At 49.7% G+C, this 24,865-nt stretch overlaps 1 protein-coding gene across 1 annotated transcript in view; it reads left to right on the plus strand.

Annotated features, from left to right (window-relative positions):
- The window catches only part of syne1b (spectrin repeat containing, nuclear envelope 1b), a 386,581-nt gene that overhangs the window by 176,756 nt on the left and 184,960 nt on the right, over positions 1-24,865 (plus strand). The window contains 11 exon segments of the mRNA XM_055638842.1: positions 786-1,112; positions 2,435-2,587; positions 3,908-4,075; positions 4,753-4,929; positions 5,827-5,973; positions 6,790-6,915; positions 7,651-7,827; positions 10,121-10,386; positions 17,890-20,050; positions 23,039-23,376; positions 24,534-24,678. Coding sequence (XP_055494817.1) covers positions 786-1,112; positions 2,435-2,587; positions 3,908-4,075; positions 4,753-4,929; positions 5,827-5,973; positions 6,790-6,915; positions 7,651-7,827; positions 10,121-10,386; positions 17,890-20,050; positions 23,039-23,376; positions 24,534-24,678 — 4,185 coding nt within the window.

Raw genomic sequence — 24,865 nt, forward strand, 5'->3', positions numbered from 1 at the left:
ATCGCCAGCCCCGCGATGTTTCAACGCTGTCCCGCCGCTGCTGGAGCTCCAGTCGATCCCGGTAGGAAAGGCCGCGCCAATCCAGGTAGGTAGGCCGCTGTGGGGGGAGGGGGGGGGGGCGAGGACACGACTCGAATAATAGTCGCATCCTCACCAGGAAGCGGCTGAAGGACGGTATCCCCCGCACCGTGCCCTCTTCCCCCACATAAAGACACCAAAAAACCACAAAAAAACACACTTTTACATAACTAAATAAACAAAAAAACAAAAAGATACCGGGCTGTAGGTGGAGGCTGCTGGCACCAGCGCCACCGGAAGTACAACATGGTACCTTTGATACCATGGACGGCTGTGGAGGCGGTCAAAATAATTTTAAGGCGGAAATCGATAGATTCTTGATTAGTCATAGAAACATAGAAAATAGGTGCAGGAGTAGGCCATTCGGCCCTTCGAGCCTGCAACGCCATTCGATATGATCATGGCTGATCATCCACTCAGTGTCCTGTACCTGCCTTCTTTCCATTCCCCCTGATCCCTTTAGCCACAAGGGCCACATCCAACTCCCTGCTAAATATAGCCAATGAACCGGCCTCAACTACCTTCTGTGCAGAGAATTCCAGAGATTCACCACTCTGTAGGAGTTATGGGGAGAAGGCAGGAGTATGGGGTTAGCTAGGAGGGAGAGATAGATCAGCCATGATTGAATGGTGGAGTAGACTTGATAGGCAGAATGGCCTAATTCCACACATATCACTTATGAACGTATGACATCCTTTCATTTCCAGACTCTACACAGCAACATTGATATGGGGAACACTTTGCTCAAGATGATTCTGGAGAAGAGTGAGCGAGCCATCGAGTGCCTGGATGAACCCGGAGCTCAGTGTCTCCGGGAAGCGATGGATGGCCACATTAGCCAACTGAACGAGCTGACCTGCTCCATCAGGAGAGAGCGTGGAAACCTGGAGAAATGTCTCTCCCTCACAAAGGAGTTCACCGATAAGTACCAGAGCCAGACCAAGTGGCTGGCAGACTATCAGGCTATCTTACAGATCCCTGTTGAGCCAAAGGTGGAACTGTATGAGAAGAAAGCCCAGCTGGCCAAGTACAAGGTGAGGGGCGTTGAGGACATTGGCGGAGATAAGGCCCAGTTTTCTCTCTCAACAATTCTAGTGTGAAAGGACTCACTGTGTAAATCTGTCAGGATCTGTCTTTTAAGTTTCTTCTATAATTAAGTGATTGGACATACAGTGGCTGCAGATGGTGATGCTGCCTGACTCTGCTTGGCCAGAGACCCCATTTTATAGACAATAGACAATAGGTGCAGGAGTAGGCCATTCGGCCCTTCAAGCCAGCACCGCCATTCAATGTGATCATGGCTGATCATCCCCAATTAGTACCCTTTTCCTGCCTTCTCCCCCTTTCCTGCTTAATCTACTAGATTTAACGAGAACCACAGCCCAGTGTTTCCAACATGCCTGTGTAATGAGTGAATGAATGAATAAGTTTATTGGCCAAGTATGTACACATACAAGGAATTTGCCGTGGTGCTCCACTCACAAGCAACAACACGACATACAGTAAACCATTAAGAATAAAACATTATAGTTTAAACATGTGAATGAAATAAAATACCAGAGCAAAAGGAGGCTACAGACTTTTGATTATTAATCAACTAAGGTTGATTACGACATAGACACAAAAGGCTGGAGTAACTCAGTGGGACAGGCAGTATCTCCGGAGAGAAGGAATGGGTGACGTTTCAGGTCGAGACCCTTCTTCAGGCTGACGTCAGGGCGGGAGGGAGATACATAGATAAGTAAATGTGAAGGTGTGAAAACAGGCAAACGGAATAGAGATCAGGGAAAATGTAGAATAGATCATTGTTAGCCGGGCAAAGGTAACATCAAAGGAAATGGATAAAATATAGTCGGAGACAGTAAGACTGGTCGGAAAACCGGGAAGGGGGAGGGGATGGAGAGAGAGGGAAGGTAAGAGTTACTTGAAGTTAGGGATGTCAATGTTCATACCACTGGGGGGGGGGGGGGGGGGGGGGGGGGGGTGGTAAAGCTATCCAAGCGTAATATGAGGTGCTGTTCCTCCAATTTGTGCACAGTGTAGGGATGGGAGGGGGAGTTAAAGTGTCCAGCAACTGGGAGATCATGTAGGTTTAGGCGGACAGACATTTCGGGTCAAGACCCCGCTTCTGACTGAAGGTCTTAATGCCTGACGGGTCTCGACCCGAAATGTCATCTATTCCTTTTCTCCTCTGATGCTGCCTAATCCGCTGAGTTACTCTTCTTGATAAAGTACCTAGTTCAAAATTTCATTCTCACACATTTTGCCCTCTAGTGATGACAATGGTTCTCTGCTTACATTCATGCCAAGACCTGCCACGTAAAATCTCTGAGTTAACCTCTCCTCCCTGCTTCAGGCCATCCAGCAGACAGTTGTATCCCACGAGCCAGGCATAAGGTTGGTGATCGAGAGGGGCGAGGCAGTCTTTGATCTCGTTCATGACCCCGCCGTCAGTGACAATCTGAAGAGACTGCTGTCCGACTACCAGGAGCTGTGCTCCACGGTGACGGTAAGTGAACGGTGAAGGCCTCAGGGTTGGGATGTGGGTGCCATGGTTACAGCCAGGATCTGGGCTCTCTGGTGTTGAGAGGCCCAGAGTCAGCTTGTCAACTCCACGGTTGGGGTAAGGGGCAGTAGAGTTGCCAGTATTGGGGCAAGTGCCTTACATTGAATCTATGAGTCGCAAGGAACCTAAGATGAGGCCGAGTGATCAGAGCAAAGCTCCCATGCACGGGTATAGACACCAGTGACCCCCAGCTGATCCAAGATGGCGGCGAAGGCAGGCGACTCTTTGAGTGCTGGTCCCAGAAGTGGCTCTGCTGTCATTCATTACAATCACTCAACTCTTTTCAATTTTTCTTTCAACAGCAGAATTTCTTATCATAACCATGCTATTCCCTTTATCCTGTATCGCTACACTGTGGATGGCTTGTTTGTGATCATGTGCAGTCTTTGTGCTGACTGGAAAGCATGTAATTAAAAAAAAAGCTTTTTTTAAAATCGTCGGGATGAGGATCCTTACGGTCAGGATAAAGTTTCCACGGTCTGAGGGTGGAGTATAAGAGAGCCCCAAAGGCCACACTGCCACACAAAGTACTTGGTGTTATGGAATCCACCATCTGATAATCAATAGAAGGTTTACCCAGGTGTTAGCTGGGGTGAGGGTCCAATGTAAGGAGCATTCAGAGTTCTCCAAGTCGACACACACCCCTGAAGTCAAGGTTAGGGCCACAAAAGGGCACGGGCAGCATGGTGGTGCAGCGGTAGAGCTGCTGCCTTTTAGCGCCAGTGACCCGGGTGCGATGCTGACCATGGGTGCTGTCTGTATGGAGTTTGTACGTTCTTTCCCTGACCACGTGGGTTTCCCCCGGGTGCTCCAGTTTCATCCCACACTTCAAAGAGGTGCAGGTTTGTAGTTAATTAGCCTTGCTAACATTACAAATTGTCCTAGTGTGCAGGATAGATAGCGCTAGTGTATGGGGTGGTCATTGGTCGGCACAGACTCGATGGGCCGAAGGGCCCGTTTCCTCGCTGTATCCCTAAATCTAAAGTCTAAGGTCCAAAAGCCTAGGACTCAAGCCTAGGTCGTCTTGGTCACTGCCAGATTGATAATTGTACGGAGGCTGATTTGGATCTGAGCAAGGCTCCATCACCTCATCAGCAAGGCTGACTACAAACTGGATTCTGAAGCAACCCAGTTCTATATATGGTAGTATCAGTGTTTTATTCAAGACAGACTTGTTAGTAACGCCCAGGTGATAAGTGTGGATTGGAATATTTCCCACCCACTTAAAAGGTTTGGTGGCCAATGTTCTGCTTGTCTGCTTAGGTCTGCAAGGAGGACCTGGAAGAGAAGGTGAGGGAGCATGAGGACTACAACAGCAACCTGCAAGAGGTGGAAAAGTGGCTGCTGCAGATCTCCACCAGGCTGGTGGCCCACGACACCACCCAGAGCACCAACCTAGAGATGGCAACCCAGCACCTGGCCAGACATAAGGTGGGTGCGGTCCACAGGCTTGAGTGGCCGCATGGCTCACTTGTGCGCCTATTCTTCCCGATGATTCTTTGCATCTCCATGAGTACAGAAGGTCAAGGGTGAAGTAGCTATGGTTTTAGGGACAATTAAGGGAGATATAATAACAAATAGAGTCCTACAGCATGGATGGCCGTGCGCAGGTACATGGGATGACAGAAATCGATACCTACCCCAATGGGTCAGACGTCGACTTATTCCACTGTCTGTCTCCACCACGGATCAAAGCCGATGAATTCTCTACCTAACATTGTTGGATAACTTTAGCCACGTGGACTGTGGCTGTTCAGGAAGCTTGCGTACACTGCCTTCTTGAAGGTAGAGTGTGCTAGGAGAGGCAATATATGCTGGCTTGGGCCAGCGGTGCATCATTCAGTAAGAGTAGGCAGGATGGAGATTACAAATTTGTTGAAGAGGCCCCAGTGCGCTCTAGGGCTTTCTGGAGGTGCACCATGACTGGAGGCTGAGTGGTGGATGGATGGTGAATGGAGTCGACTATTTTCTCCTGGAGTGAGAGCTCTGTAGTGGTGAGCAAAGTGTAATTGAATGGTGTGACATAGCTGAGGGCCAATATTACTTCCATATACTCCGTGCTGTATCTGTAGGATGACTCTGTGTGCCGTCTTTCTCTCTCCCAACAGCCGATAATGGAGGAGATTGCCGGTTTTGAACACGCCCTGGCGAGTCTGAGAAACAAAGGAGACAGCCTGATTGCCAACTGCTCGGAGGGGCTCCAAGGAAAGTTCAAGCACCAAGTCCAAGGACACCTACAGGGGATCCGGGACAGCTACTCTGCCATCTGTAGCACAGCTCAGAGGGTAAAGGAATGGTCTTTAAGTACACCCACATCTACACTTGTTCTTGTTTGCATTCATACCATGAATGTTGCTTCCATTACACCATCCCTGAACCAAGGTGAATTGCTTTGCTCCCCAACTCTCTCTTCAGCGGTAAGACCAATACTAACGTGGGATGATGGACACAAAGTGCTGGAGTAACTCAACGGGTCAGGCAACATCGCTGGAGAAAAAGGATGGGTGACATTTCGGGCTGGGACACTTTTTGATACCGGAACTGACTCGGACCCGACCCAAAAAGTCATCCATCCTTTTTCTCCAGCGATGCTGAGTTGCTCCGGTACTTTGTGTCTATCTTCGGTATAAACCAGCATCCACAGTTCCTTTCTACACAAACATGGGAGCATTGGTTTGGGCAAAGGTAGCAAGCAGACTCTAGACACCAGACTTTAGACATACGGCATAAAAATAGGCCCTTCAACTGACTGAGTTCACACACTGACCAGTGATCACCTCATACACTAGCACTGTCCTATACACCAGGGACAATTTTACATAAGCCAATTTAACCTACAAACCTGTACGTCTTTGTAGTGTGGGAGGAAACCGCAGCAACCAGAGCAAACCCACTCAGTCACAGGGAGAACGTACAAACTCCGTACAGACAGCACCTATTGTCAGGATTGAACCCGGGTCTCTGGCGCTGTAAGGCAGCAACTCTACCGCTGCATCACTGTGCCGACTCTATTACACCCATAGCCTTTTCTCGGTACTGTTATTCATAGGCAAGGCTGCCATAGTCGTCACCATGGTGGGTGGCTTGGCTGGCAAATGGCTTTAGTATGTGGATGGCACAGAGTTGTGATCACGCCTGCGGGTGACTAACTCTCTGCCTCTGTTTAACTTGTTCCTTCACAGTTGTACCAGAGTCTGGAATGCGAGCTCCAGAAACATGTGAGCCACCAGGACACACTGCAGCAGTGCCAGACCTGGCTCCAGACTGTGCAGCAGGAGCTGGACGTCCAAGCTCACCCGCCCACCAGCCCAAAGAAGTCAATCAAACAGGTAACCAGACTAAACATCCTGACGTTCTGGAGGGGGCCGCTGAGAATGAAGAGGAACCCAGCATGGGGGAGGGAGGGGGGGTGGGGAATGGGGAGTTGGGGCTGCCGAGAACAATGGGGGTACCCGGCGGGAAGGTGTGGGGGGTGTGCCGAGAAATAAGGGGACCCGGCATGTGGTGAGCGTGGGGGGAGGGGGCGGAAGAACGAAGAGGAACCCGGTGGGAGGCCTCCAGCTGCCAGGCAGAATATAGGATTATTCGGTGAGTTTATGTAACATTGGCAGCACCACAGATGTGGCAACACTTGTGTACTGCCTAGGAGAGGTCTGCTATATGATGCTACTGGGTTGTATGCAATACAAAGCATTTCACTATTCATAGGTACAAGTGACAGTAAAGTTTCAATGAATCATTTAAGGGTCCAACTGAAACATCACTGAGCCATGTTCCTCACCGAGTCCTTGCCGACCAGTGATCCTCGCACATTAACACTATCCTACACACACTAGGGACAGTTTACACATACACCAAGCCAATTAACCTACATACCTGTACATCTTTGGAGTGTGAGAGGAAACCGAAGATCTCGGCGAAAACCCACGCACGTCACGGGGACGACATGCAAACTCCGCACAGACAGCACCCGTAGTCGGAATCGACACTGGGTCTCCGGTGCTGCAAGCGCTGTGAGGCAGCAACTCTACTGCTGCGCCACTGCGCCGTTAATCCAGCACTCGGTGTCTTTTTGTAAACCAGCATCTGCAGTGCATGGTTTCCTCATGTACCTGTTAATAATCCTGGACTCCACGTTGCTGCAGGTGAAACACTACCGGGCTCTGCAGGAGCAGGCGAGCACGTACCTGGAGCTCCTCTGTTGCATGTGTGACCTGTCCGACGACACCGTCAAGAAGGCAGCAGGAGACATCCAACACACCAAACAAATGGTAAGTTAACACATCAAATTTTTGCAACACTCCCAAACTGTTTGACCGAGCACTGCTGTCATTCCAAGTACAACACCCCTTTTAGGCTAAGGAGAGCTACAAGTGTGACCTGTCTTCAAATATTGGTTTAGTGCTAAATACCAACCAGCATTAAAAATATCAACTAATATCTGTGGCAGTTTTAGCTTAGTTTAGCTTGGCTTAGTTTAGAAATACGGTGTGGAAACAGGCCCTTAGGCCCACCGAATCCACAACGACCAGCGATCACCCTGTACACTAGCACTATTCTACCCACTAGAAACAATTTACAATCTTTACCGAAGCCAATTAACCTACAAATGTGCGTGTCTTTGGAGTGTGGGAGGAAACCCCGGAGCACCCGGGGAAAAACCCACGCAGTCACAGGAAAAACGTACAAACTCCGTACAGACAGCATCCATAGTCAGGAACTAACCCGGGGTCTCTGTCTCTGCAAGGCAGCAACTCAACTGCTGCGCCACCGTGCCGACCCGAGTGAATGTGGCACCTTCCACATTCAGAACTCCGAACGTATGGAATCAGACTCTCAGCAGAGAGTTTGGGCTCCAGTAGCTGGAGTGGGACAGGAATTCATTGGGGACATTTCCTCATGGATTTGTACTTGTCCCCCTTCACCACTTCTCCACATCCCTCCACCACAATGTTACTGCGACGGCTGGGGGCTATCCAGTGAAGCCAGGCTGCCTTGTATTTCAGATAGAACAGCACCTGGTCAGGTCACAGGAGCTGGCCCTAGGCTGGGAGGAGATCAAACGACACAAAACGGAGCTCTCCGCGTATTTCCTGGACATCGAGCAACAGCTCCATAGCCTGAAGAGGAGACCCGCAGAACTGGAACTGAAGATTGCCCAGAACCTGTTGGCCCAAGTGCAGGTAAGGGATTCACTGAGATACATTCAACACAATAGAGACCAAAGGAACTGCGGTAGCTGCAATCAATAGACAATAGGTGCAGGAGTAGGCCATTCGGCCCTTCGAGCCAGCACCGCCATTCAATGTAATCATGGCTGATCATCCCCAATCAGTATCCTGTTCCTGCCTTATCCCCATATCCCCTGACTCCGCTATTTTTAAGAGCCCTATCTAGCTCTCTCTTGAAAGCATCCAGAGAACCTGCCTCCACCGCCCTCTGAGGCTGAGAATTCCACAGACTCACAACTCTCTGAAAATCATGAGCAAAACACAAAGTGCTGGAAGAACTCAGCTGATCAGGCAGCACCTGTGGAGGGACCTAAGACGTTGTCATTTGTTGTAAAAGGTTTTCCTTTTATAGAATTATAACTTGGTCATTTAGCTTTGCCCTGTGAATGGCCCGTTCTTTCAGTTAGATATGGCTGATCTCTATCTCAATGCCATTCACTTCCACATCTTTTGAATCTATTAACCATATAACCATATAACAATTACAGCACGGAAACAGGCCATCTCGGCCCTACAAGTCCGTCCCGAACAACTTTTTTCCCTTAGTCCCACCTGCCTGCACTCATACCATAACCCTCCATTCCCTTCTCACCCATATGCCTATCCAAATTATTTTTAAATGATTCCAATGAACCTGCCGACACCACTTCCACTGGAAGCTCATTCCACACCGCTACCAATCTCTGAGTAAAGAAGTTCCCCCTCATGTTACCCCTAAACTTCTGTCCCTTAATTCTGAAGTCGTCCTCTTGTTTGAATCTTCCCTATTCTCAAAGGGAAAAGCTTGTCCACATCAACTCTGTCTATCCCTCTCATCATTTTAAAGACCTCTATCAAGTCCCCCCTTAACCTTCTGCGCTCCAGAGAATAAAGACCTAACATTCAACCTATCTCTGTAACTTAGTTGTTGAAACCCAGGCAACATTCTAGTAAATCTCCTCTGTACTCTCTCTATTTTGTTGACATCCTTCCTATTATTGGGCGACCAAAATTGTACACCATACTCAAGGTTTGGTCTCACCAATGCCTTGTACAATTTTAACATTACATCCCAGCTTCTATACTCAATGCTCTGATTTATAAAGGCTAGCATACCAAAAGCTTTCTTTACCACCCTATCTATATGAGATTCCACCTTCAAGGAACTATGCACGGATATTCCCAAATCCCTCTGTTCAACTGCATTCTTCAATTCCCTACCATTTACCATGTAAACTATTGTCGTTTCATTATCACGTGACCTCTATTCGTCCAGACAAAAGGCTAATCATGTAAGGCTCTGGAACCAAGGATGCCAGAAAATCGGTGTTCAATCTGTGATTAAAATTGTATAGAGTTATAAAGTGTGGAAACAGGCCGTTCGGCCCAACCTGCCCACAACCGACCAACATGTCACAACTACACTAGTCCCACTTGCCTGCGTTTGGCCCTTATCCCCTTAAACCTCTCCCATCCATGCACCTGTCTAATTGCTTCAACGTTACGATAGTCCCTGCTTCAACTACCTTCTCCTGCAGTTCGTTCCATACACACACCACTCTTTGTGTGAAAAAGTTACCCCTCAGATTCCGATAAAATCTCTCCCCCTTCACCTTAAATGTGTGACCTCAAGTTCTCAATTTCGCTACTATGTGCAAAAGACTCTGTGTGTCTACCCGATCTATTCCTCTCATAATTTAAAAAACCTCTATAAGATCACCTCTCATCCTTCTGCGCTCCAGGGAATAGAGTCCTAGCCTGCTCCCTATAGCTCACACCCTCGTGTCCTAGCAACATCCTTGTAAACATTCTCTGCACCCTTTCCAACTTGACATCTTTCCCTTAACATGGTGCTCAGAACGTGAACACAATACTCTAAATGCGGCCTCACCAACATCTTATATAACTTTTTGTTTTTTATTTATATATATTTTGAGATACAGCACAGAAACAGGCCCTTCGGCCCACCGAGTCCCTGCCAACCAGCGATATCCGCACATTAACACTATCCTACACTCACTGGGGACAATTTACAATTATACCAAGCCAATTAACTTACAAACCTGTATGTCTTTGGAGTGTGTAAGGAAACCGGAGATCCCGGAGAAAACCGATGCAGGTCACAGGGAGAACATACAAACTCTGTACAGACAAGCACCCGAAGTCAGGATCGAACCCGGGTCTCTGGCGCTGTAAGACAGCAACTCTACCTGTGTGCCACCGTGCCGCCCAACTGCAACAAATTGTATTTGTTTGTCATTTTCAGGATTTGGGCCATCAACTCCAATCCAGGCAGGTAAATATTACAACACTCACTGAGAAGATCAGTAACCTGACGGAAGGTCTTGAGTCACCCGAGCACTCAGAGGTTGGCCATTTGAGCAACCAGTGGTTGGAGTTGTGCCATCAGAGCAACACCTTGCTCTCCATGAGGGAGCGGGACCAGCAGTGGGCCAGGGATTATCAAGACCGAATGAGCATCGTGGAAGTGCTTTTGGACAAGTTCACCAAAGAATGGGATGACCTAGGAAGGTGAGTGGGTGGATAGTTAGATGTTCATAAGTGATAGGAGCAGAATTACACCATTCGGTCCACCAAGTCTACTCCGCCATTCAATCATGTCTACTCTATCCTTCCGTCTTCACCCCCATTCCCCTGCCTTCTCCCCGTAATCCCCGACACTATTACTAATCAAGTATTTACCAATCTCTGCCTTAAAACTATCCATTAACTTGGCCTCCTTAGCCTTCTGAGGCAATGAATTCCACAGATTCACCACCCTCTGACCAAAGACATTCCTCCTTGTCTCCTTTCCAAAGGAACATCCTTTAATTCTGAGGCTACGACCTCTGGTCCTGAACTCTCCCACTGGTGGAAATATCCTCTCCACATCCCTTCTCTCCAGATCTTACACTTTGTTCATACTCTTATCTCTGAGCACTGCCCAGTCCATCACTGGTACTGACCTCCCTACCATCGAAGGGATCTACAGGAGGCGACGTCTCAAAAAGTCAGCCAGCATCATCAGAGACCCACACCATCCAGGCCACACACTCATTTCACTCCTGCCATCGGGAAGAATATGTCGGGGTTTGTAACGCCCGGGTTCAGGAGCAGCTTCTTCCCAACAGCCATCAGGTTATTAAAACACTGCAAGATAGACACAAAATGCTGGAGTAACTCAACGGGTGAGGCAGCATCTCCGGAGAGAAGGAATGAATGACGTTTCGGGTCAAGACCCTTCTTCAGACTGATGTCAGTGGAGGGGGCGGGACAAAGATAGAATGTAGTCAGAGACAATAAGACTAGTGGGATAACTGGGAAGGGGGAGGGGATGGAGAGAGAAGGCAAGTGCTATCTGAGGATAGAGAAGTTAATGTTCATACCGCTGTGGTGTAAACTACCCAAGCGAAATATGATTAAGGAAGAACTGCAGGTGCTGGAAAAATCGAAGGTAGACAAAAATGCTGGAGAAACTCAGCGGGTGAGGCAGCATCTATGGAGTCAAGAGTCAAGAGTCAAGAGTCAAGACAAGAGTCAAGAGTCAAGAGAGTCAAGAGTCAATTTAATAGTAAGATTAAACGAGTACTTACCAGTACGAAGTTTGATCTGTATTTTATGAGGAGTTACGATGAGGGATTACGTGAAGAACCCACCCAGCGCGCAGGCGCGGCATACTTCCAAGCAGCGGTGTGGAATCACAGATAGACACTAGTTGAAGTAAAGATAGTGAAGACCAACGAGACATTAGTCCGAATTTGATCTATATAATGAGGGTGGGAGCGGAGGGCACGTAATCCCTCATCGTAACTCCTCATAAAATACAGATCAAACTTTGTACTGGTAAGTACTCGTTTAATCTTACTATTTTACTTCGGAGTCACGTGAGTGACTACGTGAAGACTTCAAAGGTCTGTGATTTCAAACCGTGTAACAGTTATATCACTCACTGCCGAAAGATCATCGAGGGAGGAAGTGGTAGCTAGAGACCAACAAGTTTGTTTAGTTATAAAAGAAATGTTTATTAACTATAACAAAAAACAAAATAGCTCCCATGGGCTTTAAATCATAACTTTGCGGTTTTTAAAATGGTATCCGCAAAGACGTCCTGTTCCATCAGCGGTTTCTTGTAAAATCGTTGGAATGTCGATTCCCTTGACCATCCCGCTGCTCTGAGGATGTGGTCTAGGGGAACCTGCATCCTATCCGCCGCTGAGGTGGACGCTGCCCTGGTTGAATGGGATTTAAAAACATTTGTGTTAATCCCTGCCATGCTGAGGACCTGTTTCAACCATCTGGATAATGTTTGGCTGGTTACCCGTCCAAAAGGCTTTCTGTGGCTAACCCATAAGGCTTTCTCTCTCCCTCTAAGCGTTTGGGTTGTGTCTAGATAATGATGAAGGTGGGTCACCACACACAGCCTAGGTTCTGGAAGGGTAAGCCCGGAAGATCAACGGGGAGTTTGATGTACCTGGTCTACTTTGTTTTACCAACCCCGGCATGGTGAAAGTAATGGTATCTGGGGTGGTCACCATGTAGTTCAGATTTAGCTGATGGAGCGACTGAACCCTTTGAGCTGAGACAAGCGCCATGAGCATGAGGGTTTTATAAGTGGCCTGTTCCAGGCTCAGGGATCCCACCGGAGGCCAACCTCGAAGGTGTGTCAGAACTACACTCACATCCCACATGTGAGTGTATCTAGGTGTAGGGGGTTTGGTATTAAAGATCCCCTTAAGGAGTCTGATGACTAGAGGGTGGGATCCCACACTATGCTGTTCTATCGGCATGAGGTATGCGGACAGTGCGCTCCGAGCCGTATTGATGGCACTGTAGCTCATCTTGAGATCATGGTGCAGGTGGGCCAGGAACTCCAGCACATCCGAGATCGAAGCCGTCTTGTAGGATGTCCCTGCGTCCAGACAGTACTGTTCCCATTTCCTGATGAAGGTCAGGTACTGTTTCTTGGTGGAAACTCGCAGGGATGCCGACATGGTGGTGATTGTTCTGTCTGATAACCCCAATCCCCGGTAAGGCCTGTTCAAAATCTGGAAACCAGGAGTTTCAATTTTTGGTGGCATGGATGGCTAATGCCAGTTACCGGGTGAGTCAATAATTGGGGGTGGTGTTGAAGGACCATTGGTGTCTCTACCACCATGTCGTGGAACATTGGGAACCATGGTTGGGTAGGCCAGTCGGGCACGACCAGAATGCCAGAGGCTGAGTCTGCCTGAATTTTCTGGAGTACCCGACTGATGAGGCAGAAGGGAGGGAAAGCATAGAAAAAAAAATTTCCCCAATCCAGCGTGAAGGCATCTACCGCTGCTGCCTCTGGGTCTGGTTCCCAAGCCACATACATGGGTAGTTGGTGATTTAACCTAGACGCAAACAAATCTATATCTGGCGTACCATATTGCTTGACAATTTTAGCAAATAATTTTGGGTCCAACATCCATTCGATGTTGTCGTTGAATTTTCGTGACCTGGTGTCCGCCACTAAATTTAGCTTGCCTGGTAAATAGGCAGCTGATAGCCAAATATGTCTCTCGACACACCATTGCCAGATTATAGCAGTTAATTTGTCGCATGATACTGATTTAATGCCACCCATGTGCTGGATATAAGATACTGCCGTAGTGTTGTCGATCATAATTCTAACATGCACGTGCCGCATACCAGATGCATATGCTTTTAGCCCATAAAAGGCGGCGAGCATTTCCAAAAAGTTAATGCCCAGTGATTGTAGTAGCGATGCCTCTGAGTTAGTCCATCTGCCACCTGTGCTGTCTATGGAGTTAGTAGCTCCCCAGCCTAAAGCACTGGCATCCGTTGCAATGGTTATGTTAGGATTGGTTACGGCGATAGGACTATGACTGTGCCAAATATTGTCAACCCACCACTGAAGTTCTGATTTGGCTTCAGCGGGTAAATCCATTTTGCGATCATAATGCCCCCTATGAAGGCGTAATGCATGAGTCCTTGCTCTTTGTAGATTTTGATAATGCAAGGGCCCATGTTGGGCAGCCGGAAATGCTGCTACTATAGAGCCAATAACTCTGGCTACATGCCGTATTCTAGGTTGCGGTGTAGCAATTAAATGGCTACAAGCTTCAATGAGTGAAACTGTTTTGTTTCTGGGCAGAGTGACAGTCATGTGAATCGTGTCAATAGTGAAGCCTAAGTAATCCATGTTAGTAGTAGGCTCCAATATTGATTTATCTGGGTGAAGGATAAAACCCAAAGTTTCAAGGAGTTGTTTAGTGGCTAACACTCCTGCGACAGCTTGTTCCCGTGTTCTTCCTAATATGAGAACATCGTCCAGATAGGCCACTACTAAATGTTTTAGTTCTCTCAATTTCTTCATGGCCACTTTAAGAATTTTCGTGAATAGTCTGGGAGCTGTCGTTAAACCATTGGGCAAAGCTCGGTACTGCCATAGCTGGCCCCTCCAGATAAATTTCAGATATTTAAAGTAATCTTTATGAATGGGTACCAAATAGTAAGCATCTTTGATATCTATGCTTGCCATGTAGTATCCCTTGGAGATCAGTTGTCTGGCAGTGACAAATGTCTCCATTTTGAAATGTTGATACTCAACAGACTGATTGAGTGATGTCAGATCAATAATAATGCGACATCCACCATCTTTTTTGGTTTTGAGAAAAATATTTGATACAAATTCTTGCGGCTCGTGTGTGGTCATTTCTATGATGCCTTTAGCCACGAGCCGATCAAGTTCAGCTTGTCCTTCTACCTTCTCAACTGCCGAGGGAAGGAACACCCTTTGGGGCATGTGCTGAACTGGCGGTTCTACGCCTGGTTTGAACTCAATTTTGTATCCACTAATACTGTTGAGTATAAACTGATTGTTAGTAAGGGAGCACCAAACATGCTTGAAGAACCTCAAACGTCCCCCTGTTAATACTACACCCTTTGTCTGTGTATGTTGACAGGAACCAGACCCACCTACCTCCATGTTCACTTGTGGGGTCGTTTCCGGTGGGTCTGGCCCAAGGTTGTCCGTGTTGGTGCTGCGGTGGGGCGGCGCATCTTCCCACGGCTCCGCCCTGGGCCCCGCTCTAAAAAAGAGTACTGGGGGTAGTGGGAGGCGGTCACCAGGCTTTCACCAGCTCGGTATCTGCTGGTGGCTGCCGAGGCGTGCGGCCAACTGGGTGTCTTCACCCTGCTCGGTCCTGGCCCTGCCCTCATGAGGCCTACTGGTTTTGCCGCCTCTTCCAACTCCTTGAGCCTTTTGTCCAGATCCGCACCAAATAGCAGCGCCTGTCGTTCGGGCGCTGGAGCTTTACAGAGGCCGGCATATGTTGGGTTGAGGGCAGGCCTGATGTTGTCCCGCCGTAGGTTGTTTAGCTCATACGTGGTGCTGCACATCAGTGCGAGGGCATCCTGCTGGGGTATGGTCAGGTCTTCATCCCCAACGGACCGAGCAAAGGCGGTGACGGCTGCTGAGTGGAGCTTCAGGACTCGCTGCATTTTGACCTCCTGAGCCCTTATTTGCTGCCCCAGCTGGTTCCAGATCTGCCCATTGACCGTCTTGACCCTCAGCGCCTCGCAATTTTCTGGCGCGATGTAGTTGTCAAGGGCCTGCTGGACAGCCTTGTCCTGCAGCGGGTTGTTGGACAGCCTGTTTATAGTTGCCGCCATTCTGGGTGGCAACACCATCCCAGTTGTTGGTGGTGCCGCATATCGGCCCACTACACCCAGTAGCTCTTCTTCCGGCACGCCCGGCATGCTGACGATATCCTCCGCCTGCCCTTGGGATAGGCCAGCCCAGTCCTGGCCTCCCTTACTGCCCTCGAACATAGAGGGTACAGAAGGGTGTGGAGAGGAGGAGGCCAAAGCCCGTCCTCCTGGGAGATGCCGCATCTCCTCATTTATCATACGCTCGAGGAGCTGCCTCATGCAGCTTATCCGAGCGTCTCCCCTTTTCGGTGGGGGAGAGTGTTCCCGTTCCTCCGATTCATCGGAGGACACCGGCCGGGTCGGTTTTATGTGTCGCCTTCCTCCCTGTGCGGGGCGTTGAAATCTGCAGCACTGGGGGCGGCTCGGTGTCGGGTGAGCGGGAGCGTTGAAAAAGCTCCTCCGCTGCGAGAGGCTGCCGTCCCGCTATGGACCCGTCCTCGGGTGGAGTAGGGCAGGCAGTCCTCCTGGCTGGTCGCTTGCGAGAGGCCATTATTCTCTCTAGCGCGACTCTGTAACAAAAAAGGCACTTACCTGAGGTCTCGTCTTTATGCTGCAGCTGGAGAGCCTGGCTCCAGCTGCTGCCGCTGTTGCACTGCTGACGTAATGCCGCGCCTGCGCGCTGGGTGGGTTCTTCACGTAGTCACTCACGTGACTCCGAAGTAAAATTGTCATTTGGACCCCTGGAGGTCCAAACAAAATGCCGTTTCTGCAGCCATACATTACACACAAATAGACCCCAGACACAACATAATTACATTTTACATAAACATCCATCACATAGCTGTGATGGAAGGCCAAAAAAAACTTATCTCTCCACTGCACTCTCCCCCCCCCGATGTCAGAGTCAAAGTCAAAGCCCCCGGCTGGCGATGGCGATTGTCCCGCGGCCATTGAAGCTACGCCGGGTGGTGCAAGGTCGCACACCGGGTCTTGATGTTAGAGCCCCCGGCGTGCGCTCGCAAAATCCCGCGGCCATTCCAGCCGCGCGGGGCAGTGGTGTCAGGCCCCGCTCCAGGAGCTCTTCAACCCCGCAACTCGGGCGGGAGAAGTCGCCGTTGCAGGAGCCCCGAAAAGCGGTCTCCCTCCAGGGATCCGCGGGCTCCCGGTGCCGCCGTCCGCAGACCCGCAGTAGCAGCCTCCGCATCAGCGGCAGCAGCAGCAGTAGCAGCAGCAGCGGCAGCAGCAGCAGCAGCGAAGGAGCGAAGGAACAGGTGATATTTCGGGTCGAGACCCTTCTTCAGACCCCGTCGAGACCCTTCTTCAATCTGAAGAAGGGTCTCGTCCCGAAACTTCACATATTCCTTCGCTCCATAGATGCTGCCTCACTTGCTGAGTTTCTCCACCATTTTTGTCTACCAAGTGAAATATGAGGTGCTGTTCCTCACTATGACTGGGTCTCACTCTGGGCCTCACTCTGACAATGGAGGAGTGAAATCCTTACTTGCAGCACAACAGGCCTGTAAACAATGTCATAGATAATATATAATATAGAAAAATTTAATAAACTAATAATGACAACACTACACCAAACTCTTTGGTGTAACCAAAGACAGTTCATAGAAGGTCATGGCTAAGGTTGGTGTTGTGTAGTGTTCAAGAGCTGGATGATTGCTGGGAAGAAGCTATTCTTGAACCTGGTGGTCATGGTTTTCAGATTTCTATATCTTCTTCCTGATGAAATGAGAGCATGGATAGGGAGGTGTGGGCCTTTGCTGATATTGGCAGTAGTTTTGAGCCAGTACTTCCTTGTGAGTTTATTATGAAATGTTCCGAAAAACCTAATTAAGACAGGGAAGGTTAACTTGGGTTGCTCTTCAGACAACGTGCAGTCGAAGAGGGGTTCTGACCTGAAATAGTCGCCTATTCCTTTTCTTCAGAGATGCTGCCCGACCCGCTGAGTTACTCCAGCACTTTGTGACTAAAGGGCCTGTCCCACGAGCATGTGACTCCATGCGGCAAGCGCGACCAAACCAGAAGCGGGGGCCGTGCGGAGGTCGTGTGAGTGACATGAAGTTCGAGCGTCAAGGTGGCTGCGGGCCGGCAGGCCGTTGCCGCACGGAATTTTTGAATACGGTCATCTTTTCGGAGCCCCGCGCGATGTCGGGACCAGCTCCGCACAACTCCATATGGCTCTGGCGATTGAAGTGGGACCAGCCCCACGAGGCCATACGGCTCAAGCGACCACGTTAGGTCGTGCTTGCCACATGGAGTCGCATGCTCGTAGGACAGGCCCTTTAGGTCGCGCTTGCCGCATGGAGTCGCATGCTTGTGGGACAGGCCCTTTGCGTGCAATTGCACTCACTTCTGACCCTTCTTGTCTTGGTTCCTTTGCAACAGAACGGACGCGGAGAGCACAGCTGAGCTCCTGGAAGCCCTGAAGCAGCTGGCGAGCGCGGTGCAGGCTCAGAGGTTTGTGCTGGATGACCTGAAGGAGCAGAAGCAGAAGCTGATGGAGCGCCTGAATCCTGAGGACAAGGAGCTGATCAAGGAGCAGACCAGCCACTATGAGAAACAGTGGGCCCAACTGGAGGAGCTGCTGGAGAGGAAGATCCAGGTCTCCGTGACCACCCTGGAGGAGCTGAGCCAGTGCCAGTCCAAGCTGGAGGACCTGCTGGACTGGGCCGAGGGTCAGACCCGGCTTATCTCCGAGGCCCTGCGGTGCAGCCCGCCGGCAGAGCTGGCCCAGACCTTGCTGCTGGACCACATCGCCAGCTGCAGCGAGCTGGAGTCGCAGCAGCTGGCCCACGGCGCGGCCACGACAGAGGCGGAGAAGATCCTGGCCCGGTTGGGCCTGGACGAGCGGCAGCGGCTGCAGAAGACGCTGGGCGCCCTGCACGGGAGGATGGGCTCGCTGAGCGAGGCGGTGGGGCAGCGGAGGAAGTACCTGAGCCGGGCCCTGTCGGACCGCACCCAGTTCCTCATGGCGCTGGGCCCGGCCGTCGGCTGGATCCGGCAGACCGAGATGGCGGCCACCACCCCGGAGCACGTCGCCCTCATGCCGCTGGACGTCGCCAAGCAGATCCGGGCCTGCAAGGCCGCCTGTGCCAGCCTGAAAGAGTACCAGGCCGACGTGGCGGCTCTCTGGGCCCAGGGCAGGGAGCTGGCCCGGGAGGCGGCCGAGGAAGAGACGGCAGAAATAATGACCCACCTGCAGGAGCTGCAGGCCGCCTACGACTCGGCGGTGCAGAAGAGCGCGCAGCGGCTGCAGGGGCTGGAGAGGATCCTGGCCTCCAGGAAGTACTTCAAGGCCGACCTGGACAAGGTGTGCCACTGGCTGAAGCAGGCCGACATCCTGACCTTCCCGCAGACCAGCCTGATGAGCAGCGACGCGGAGCTGTGTGTCCAGCTGGCCAAGTACCAGCTCCTCCTGGAGCAGTGCCCCGAGTACGAGAACCAGCTCCTCCTGGTGCAGAGGAGCGGCCGGGAACTCCTGCCTTCCCTCAGCGAGGCCGACCACTCCTTCTTGGACGAGAAGCTCAACGCCCTGCCCAAGCAGTTCAACGCCATCATCGGCCTGGCCAAGGAGAAGTCGGAGAAGATCCAAGAGGCCATCGCGGGCAGGAAAGAGTACATCTCCCTCATCGACATGACCAGCAAGGCTTTGAGCGAGCTGGAGGACCAGCTGGTCCAGATGGGCAAAAGCAAGCTGAGGCTTTCCTCCGAGGAGGCAGCATCGGTGCAGGCTGACTACCGCACCCTCCTGGGCGAGGTGGTGGGACTGGGCAAAGCGGTGGACGAGCTGAACCAGAGGAAAGAGACCTTCCGAAGCTCGGGTCAACCCTGGCAGCCCGACGAGATGGCGGGGCTGGGCAGCCTGTACAACCGGCTGAAGCGCCAGGCCGAGCTGAGGGTGTCCATGCTGGGAGACACAGTCTCGGCCTACCTGGAGCACGAGGCCACCTCCCGGCAGTTGGAGGCTCAGCTCCAGGCGCTGCAGGAGGGCCTGGCCAAGACCAACCAGGAGACCCTCACCCTCGAGGAGAAGCTGAAGAACTACCACGCCCTGGCCGGAGGCGTGCAGGCCGCCAGCTCCCTTCTGAAGAGGCTGATCGAGCAAGTGGAACAGTTTTCGCCCGAGCTGGAGAGCAGCGCTCATGAGGCGAGAAGCCTGCAAATCCAGGCCTGGAGAGAGGCCCTGGAGACGGCCCAGGGAACAGTCGGCGGGAGGATAACAGAGTGCGAGGGCAGGCTCGTCCAGAGGATCGACTTCCAGACCGAGATCCAGCGCACCCTCGAGTGGCTGCGGAAGATCAAGGGGGACCTCGGCGTTGCCGCGTACCTGGACGTCAAGCTTCCGAGCATCCAGGAGGAGATACGGAAGTCCCAGATCCTGGAGGAGGAGGTGCAGTCGACTCTTCGGATCATGGCGGCGTTGAGCGGCAAGGAGAAGGACAAGTACTCCGAGTCGAAGGAGCTGATGCCGCCACAGGTGGAGACCAACCTGAGTGAGCTCGCCCAGCTCGAGGCCCAAGTCCAGGAAATGCTGAGCACCAAGAAGGTTAGTCGGTACCTTGGGTAGATGCGACCTGCCAGAGGGGAAGGGAATTGGAAGAGACGCGATGCTGACTAATCAGAACAATGTCTCTCAATAAAATGACAAAACATGGGTCATAGAGTCTTGAAATGAAAATGAAATGGGACTGGAATTACAGCCTGGAAACAGGCCCTTCGGCCCAACTAGCCCACACCGGCCAACATGTCCAAGATCAAGAGAGTTTTTTGACATATGAACCAGATAGGACAATGAAATTCTTGCTTTGCTTTAGCACACCAGAACATAGTAGGCACGAATACAGAACAGATCAGTGTGTCCATATACCATTGTATAAATATATACACACATAGAAACATAGAAAATAGGTGAAGGAATAGGCCATTCGGCCCTTCGAGCCTGCACCACCATTCAATATGATCATGGCTGATTATCCCCAATCAGTATCCCTGTACCTGCCTTCTCTCCATACCCCCTGATACCTTTAGCCACAAGGGTCACATCTAACTCCCTCTTAAATATAGCCAATGAACAGGCCTCAACTACCTTCTGTGGCAGAGAATTCCAGAGTTTCACCACTCTCTGTGTGAAAAATGTTTTTCTCATCTCGGTCCTAAAAGATTTCCCCCTAATCCTTAAACTGTGATCCCTTGTTCTGGACTTCCCCAACATCGGGGACAATCTTCCTGCATCTAGCCTGTCCAACCCCTTAAGAATGTTGTAAGTTTCTATAAAATCCCCCCTCAATCTTCTAAATTCTAGCGAGTACAAGCCAAGTCTATCCAGTCTTTCTTCATATGAAAGCCCTGACATCCCAGGAATCAGTCTGGTGAACCTTGTCTGTACTCCCTCTATGGCAAGAATGTCTTTCCTCAGGTTAGGAGACCAAAACTGTACACTTGGAAACAGGCCCTTCGGCCCAACATGAATAAATTAACTGATAAAGTCCCATCTAGGCTAGTCCCACCTGCCCGCATTTGACCCATATCCCTCTAAACCTGTCCTGTCCATGTACCTGTTTAAATGTTTCTTAGACCATGCGATAGTACCTGCCTCAACTACCTTCTCTGGCAGCTCATTCCATACACCTACCATCCTTCGCACGAAAAGGATTCCACCCTCGGGTTCCTATTAAATCTTTCTCCCCCCATCCCCCACCCCCCCACCTTAACCCTATGTCCTCTGGTTCTCGATTACCCTACACTGGGCAAGAGACTGTGTGTGTCTAGCCGAGACAATAATCAAGAGTATTTATTTGACAAAAACAAATACAAATTGCTGGAATACTGTAACTCAGCGGGTCAGGAAGCATCTCTCGAGAACATAGATACATGACTATTCGGGTCGGAACCCTTCTTCAGACTGATTGCAGGGGGGGAGCAGTAAAGAAAGGTGGATGAAAGAAAGGGTCGATCAAATCACAGCAACAGATGACCTCGGGTGAAGAAGTTCCCCGATGGCCAGATTGTTGGACAAAGGCTAGAGATAGAAACAGGTTGAATAATCAACTCAAATGATTGTAAATTTAAAATATAGACATCATTTTAATTAATAAAAATAAAATGCTCATTTGTCATAGACTCCGGATATGAACCGTAACAGATACATTCTTACTTGCTGCAGCTTTGCAGACACACTAGACGCAACAAAAATAATAATAAATATGCAATACATTTTAAGTTATTCTAAGTAAACTAGGCCGTGATCGTGCAAAAACCAAAGTATGTCGAGCAACTATAGTAGTTCAAAGTCCGTAATGATTTGGTGCTGAGGTGGGGGTGTGTAGAACATGACGGCTGATAAGGAGAAGTTGTTCTGGCATCGGGAGGTAACGGTCCTAGGCTCCCGGGACTTCCTCCTGATAATAGCAACGAGAAGAGAACATGGCCAGGGAAATGGGCATCAATGATGATATTCATTGCCTTTTTGAGCAGTGCCTCCTGCAAGGATATTGCATGGTCCATTAAGGATATTGACCTCCCCATCATCAGAGTATCTCAGTCCTCCTCTTGGTATTGGGAGTGTTGTTAGATCTTGTCAGCCCTCTCTGTAGCATTACAACTCTTTTCCCAGTATTAGACTATGCCTGCACTTCATTAGTATCGATGATCTCCCTTTCTTGTATCTCTGCTGTTATTGTCCTCTCTTGAATATTCCTTGAACACGGTAGTCACTCCATTCTGTCATGGCCACTCTGACGAATTGCTCCTTTATGACATGAAACCGAGGAATTAGACGAGGAATCTTTTGACCACTTTATTGTGGCGCAGCGGTAGAGTTGCTGCCTTACAGCGCCAGAGCCCCGGGTTCGATCCTGACTACAGGTGCTGTCTGTACAGAGTTTGTACGTTCTCCTCTGTGACCTCATGGGTTTTCCCCGAGTGCTCTGGCTTCCTCCCGTCCAAAGACGTACAAATTTGTAGGTTAATTGGCTTCAGTAAACTTATAAATTGTTTCTAGTGTGTAGGATAGAGTTAGTGTATGGGGCGATTGCTGGCTGGTGTGGACTCAGTGGGCCTAAGGGCCTGTTTTGGCACTCTCTAAACAAACTAAAGTAAATCTAGCAACAGATTGGAGATCTTGCATTCCTTTTGGTAGAAGTTGCACTGGACAAGATCCTCCTTGTTTCTGACAACTGGTTCAATAGGAGTGATGATGATAATAGCCTGATCAGTCGGAAGAAGAGCCCTGACCTGAACCATCATTTTTTCCATGTTCGACAGAGATGCTGCCCGACCCGCTGAGTTACTCAAGCACTAGTCCACTGAGACAATATACCAGAGTCGCCAGATTCTGGCACAATTTTCAAAGTCCAAATTGTTTCGAGTGCAGCTGTCCATAAATGGCCGTTGTCATGGAGACGTTGCAGTGTCGGCCTGGCTAAGCGACGTTGTGGGCATCCACCACTGTTGTTTGTGTCCTATTGTGTGAACCAGTATCTGCAGTTGATTGTTGATTGTGATCATTTCCTCTCTCCATCCTCTTAATTCCCAGCAGTCCCTCGACAAGGTACAAAGCATGATTCTGCAGTACCAATGGGCAGTTCAGTCTGCTGGTGACTGGTTAGAGGATGCCAACGCCCTTTTACAGCAAGCGACTGAGGGCTTGGATGTGGAGGCATCAGAGGAGACCTTGAGCAGACACACGGAATTCTTTTCTACAGAATCCACGTTCGCAAGCCAAATGGGGCTGCTGGAGCGCCTGGTACCGGACCTACTGCCGTCAATCAACCCGGCAGGAAGAGAGCAGGTGGAGCAAAGCTTGGCATCGTTGCGGCAAAGGAAAGGTGACACCGAGCTGGAAGCTCAGGGCCAGCGGAACATCTTGCAAAGGTAACGTCTCACCTGTTCCACTGCAGGCAGGTACAAGGCCATTGGGCTGCGCAGTTGATGCATTGGGGAATAGGTGATGCAATTCACGCGGTGGGGTTGCAATCAAATTAATGATGCAATGGGGATCGATGCAATTTTGATGCAGTGTGGAACACCACAATTGAAAGGTGGGGTAACTATGTGGAAGGAAAAAGAGGACTGATCCTGGCAGAGGTCTTCAAAGTTATGCAAGGGTGGATGTAAGCAAGATGTTTCCGGATAATGGGGAGGTAACATTAGGGGAAGAAAGTAAAATATAGGTACGTGTAAATTCAATTCAATTCAATTCAATTCAATTCAACTTTATTGTCATTGCACAAATACGAGTACAGCTACAACAAAATGCAGTTTAGCGTTTGGTCAGAGTTCAAGATAGTAGAAATAAAAATACTGGTTAAACAATGTGTGCACTGTGGATGAATTAAACTGGTACATAGGCAAATAAATGTATACAAATGGGAGAGTATAGTAGATAGCTAGCGTCGGGACTGTGAGTTCAGCAGTGTAATGATGTTATTGAAAAAGCTGTTCCTCGGCCTGCTTGTGCGAGACCTGAGGCTCCTGTACCGCCTCCCTGATGGGAGGAGGGCAAATAGTCCATGGTTAGGGTGAGAGGGGTCCTGCAGGAAATCCAGGAGAAACCTCTTACCCAGAGAATGTGGAACATTGAGGGCTTGTGCATATTTAAGAAGCAGCTATGTATTGGTGATTGAGAGAGAAAGGATAGGGTTAGATGAACTAAGATGGTCATTTGGCACATCAACAAAACATGGATCATTGAAATAAATGGTCTTTGCCAGTGAAGTGAATTTAATTCCATTGCAAACATCGAAACTTGATCCCAAGGGAAGGCATATTATGCAATGTTATGTCAATAGTTTTATGATTTAAAAGTATTGCACCATGGCTTGGGATATTGAGATTTGGACGTTGAATTTTGTACTTCCAATGCCATAAGCCCTGGGGGCATTGAAGATAATTTTGCAATGATCTGTCAGGAGTGGTCTGTATGACCTGGGGTTGACTGATGAGTATTTGGGATTGGGATATACTGTTTTCTGTTTAGCTTTCATTGAACCGAGAGCTGACTGAGTGTGGTTCTACACCATTCCTCCTAGATGTGTCGCACAGTGGCAAGACTACCAGGAGGCCCGGCAGCAGTTAATTGCTCTCATGAACCAGGCAGAAAAGACGTTGTCGGAATTCTCCACTGCCAAAGCAGCAACTAGCCATGAAAGTGAAGAGAAGCTGACTCAGCATAAGGTAGCACCACAGAAACATATACAATTATAAAAGGACTGGACAAGCTAGATGCAGGAAAAATGTTCCCAATATTGGGGGAGTCCGGAACTAGGGCTACAGTCTAAGAATGAAGGGGAGGCCATTTAAAACTGAGATGAGAAAAAAACGTTTTCACCATTATGAATTTGTGGAATTCCCTGCCACAGAA

The sequence above is a fragment of the Leucoraja erinacea genome, chromosome 8 (genome assembly GCF_028641065.1).
Source record: "Leucoraja erinacea ecotype New England chromosome 8, Leri_hhj_1, whole genome shotgun sequence".
Lineage (NCBI taxonomy): Eukaryota > Metazoa > Chordata > Chondrichthyes > Rajiformes > Rajidae > Leucoraja > Leucoraja erinaceus.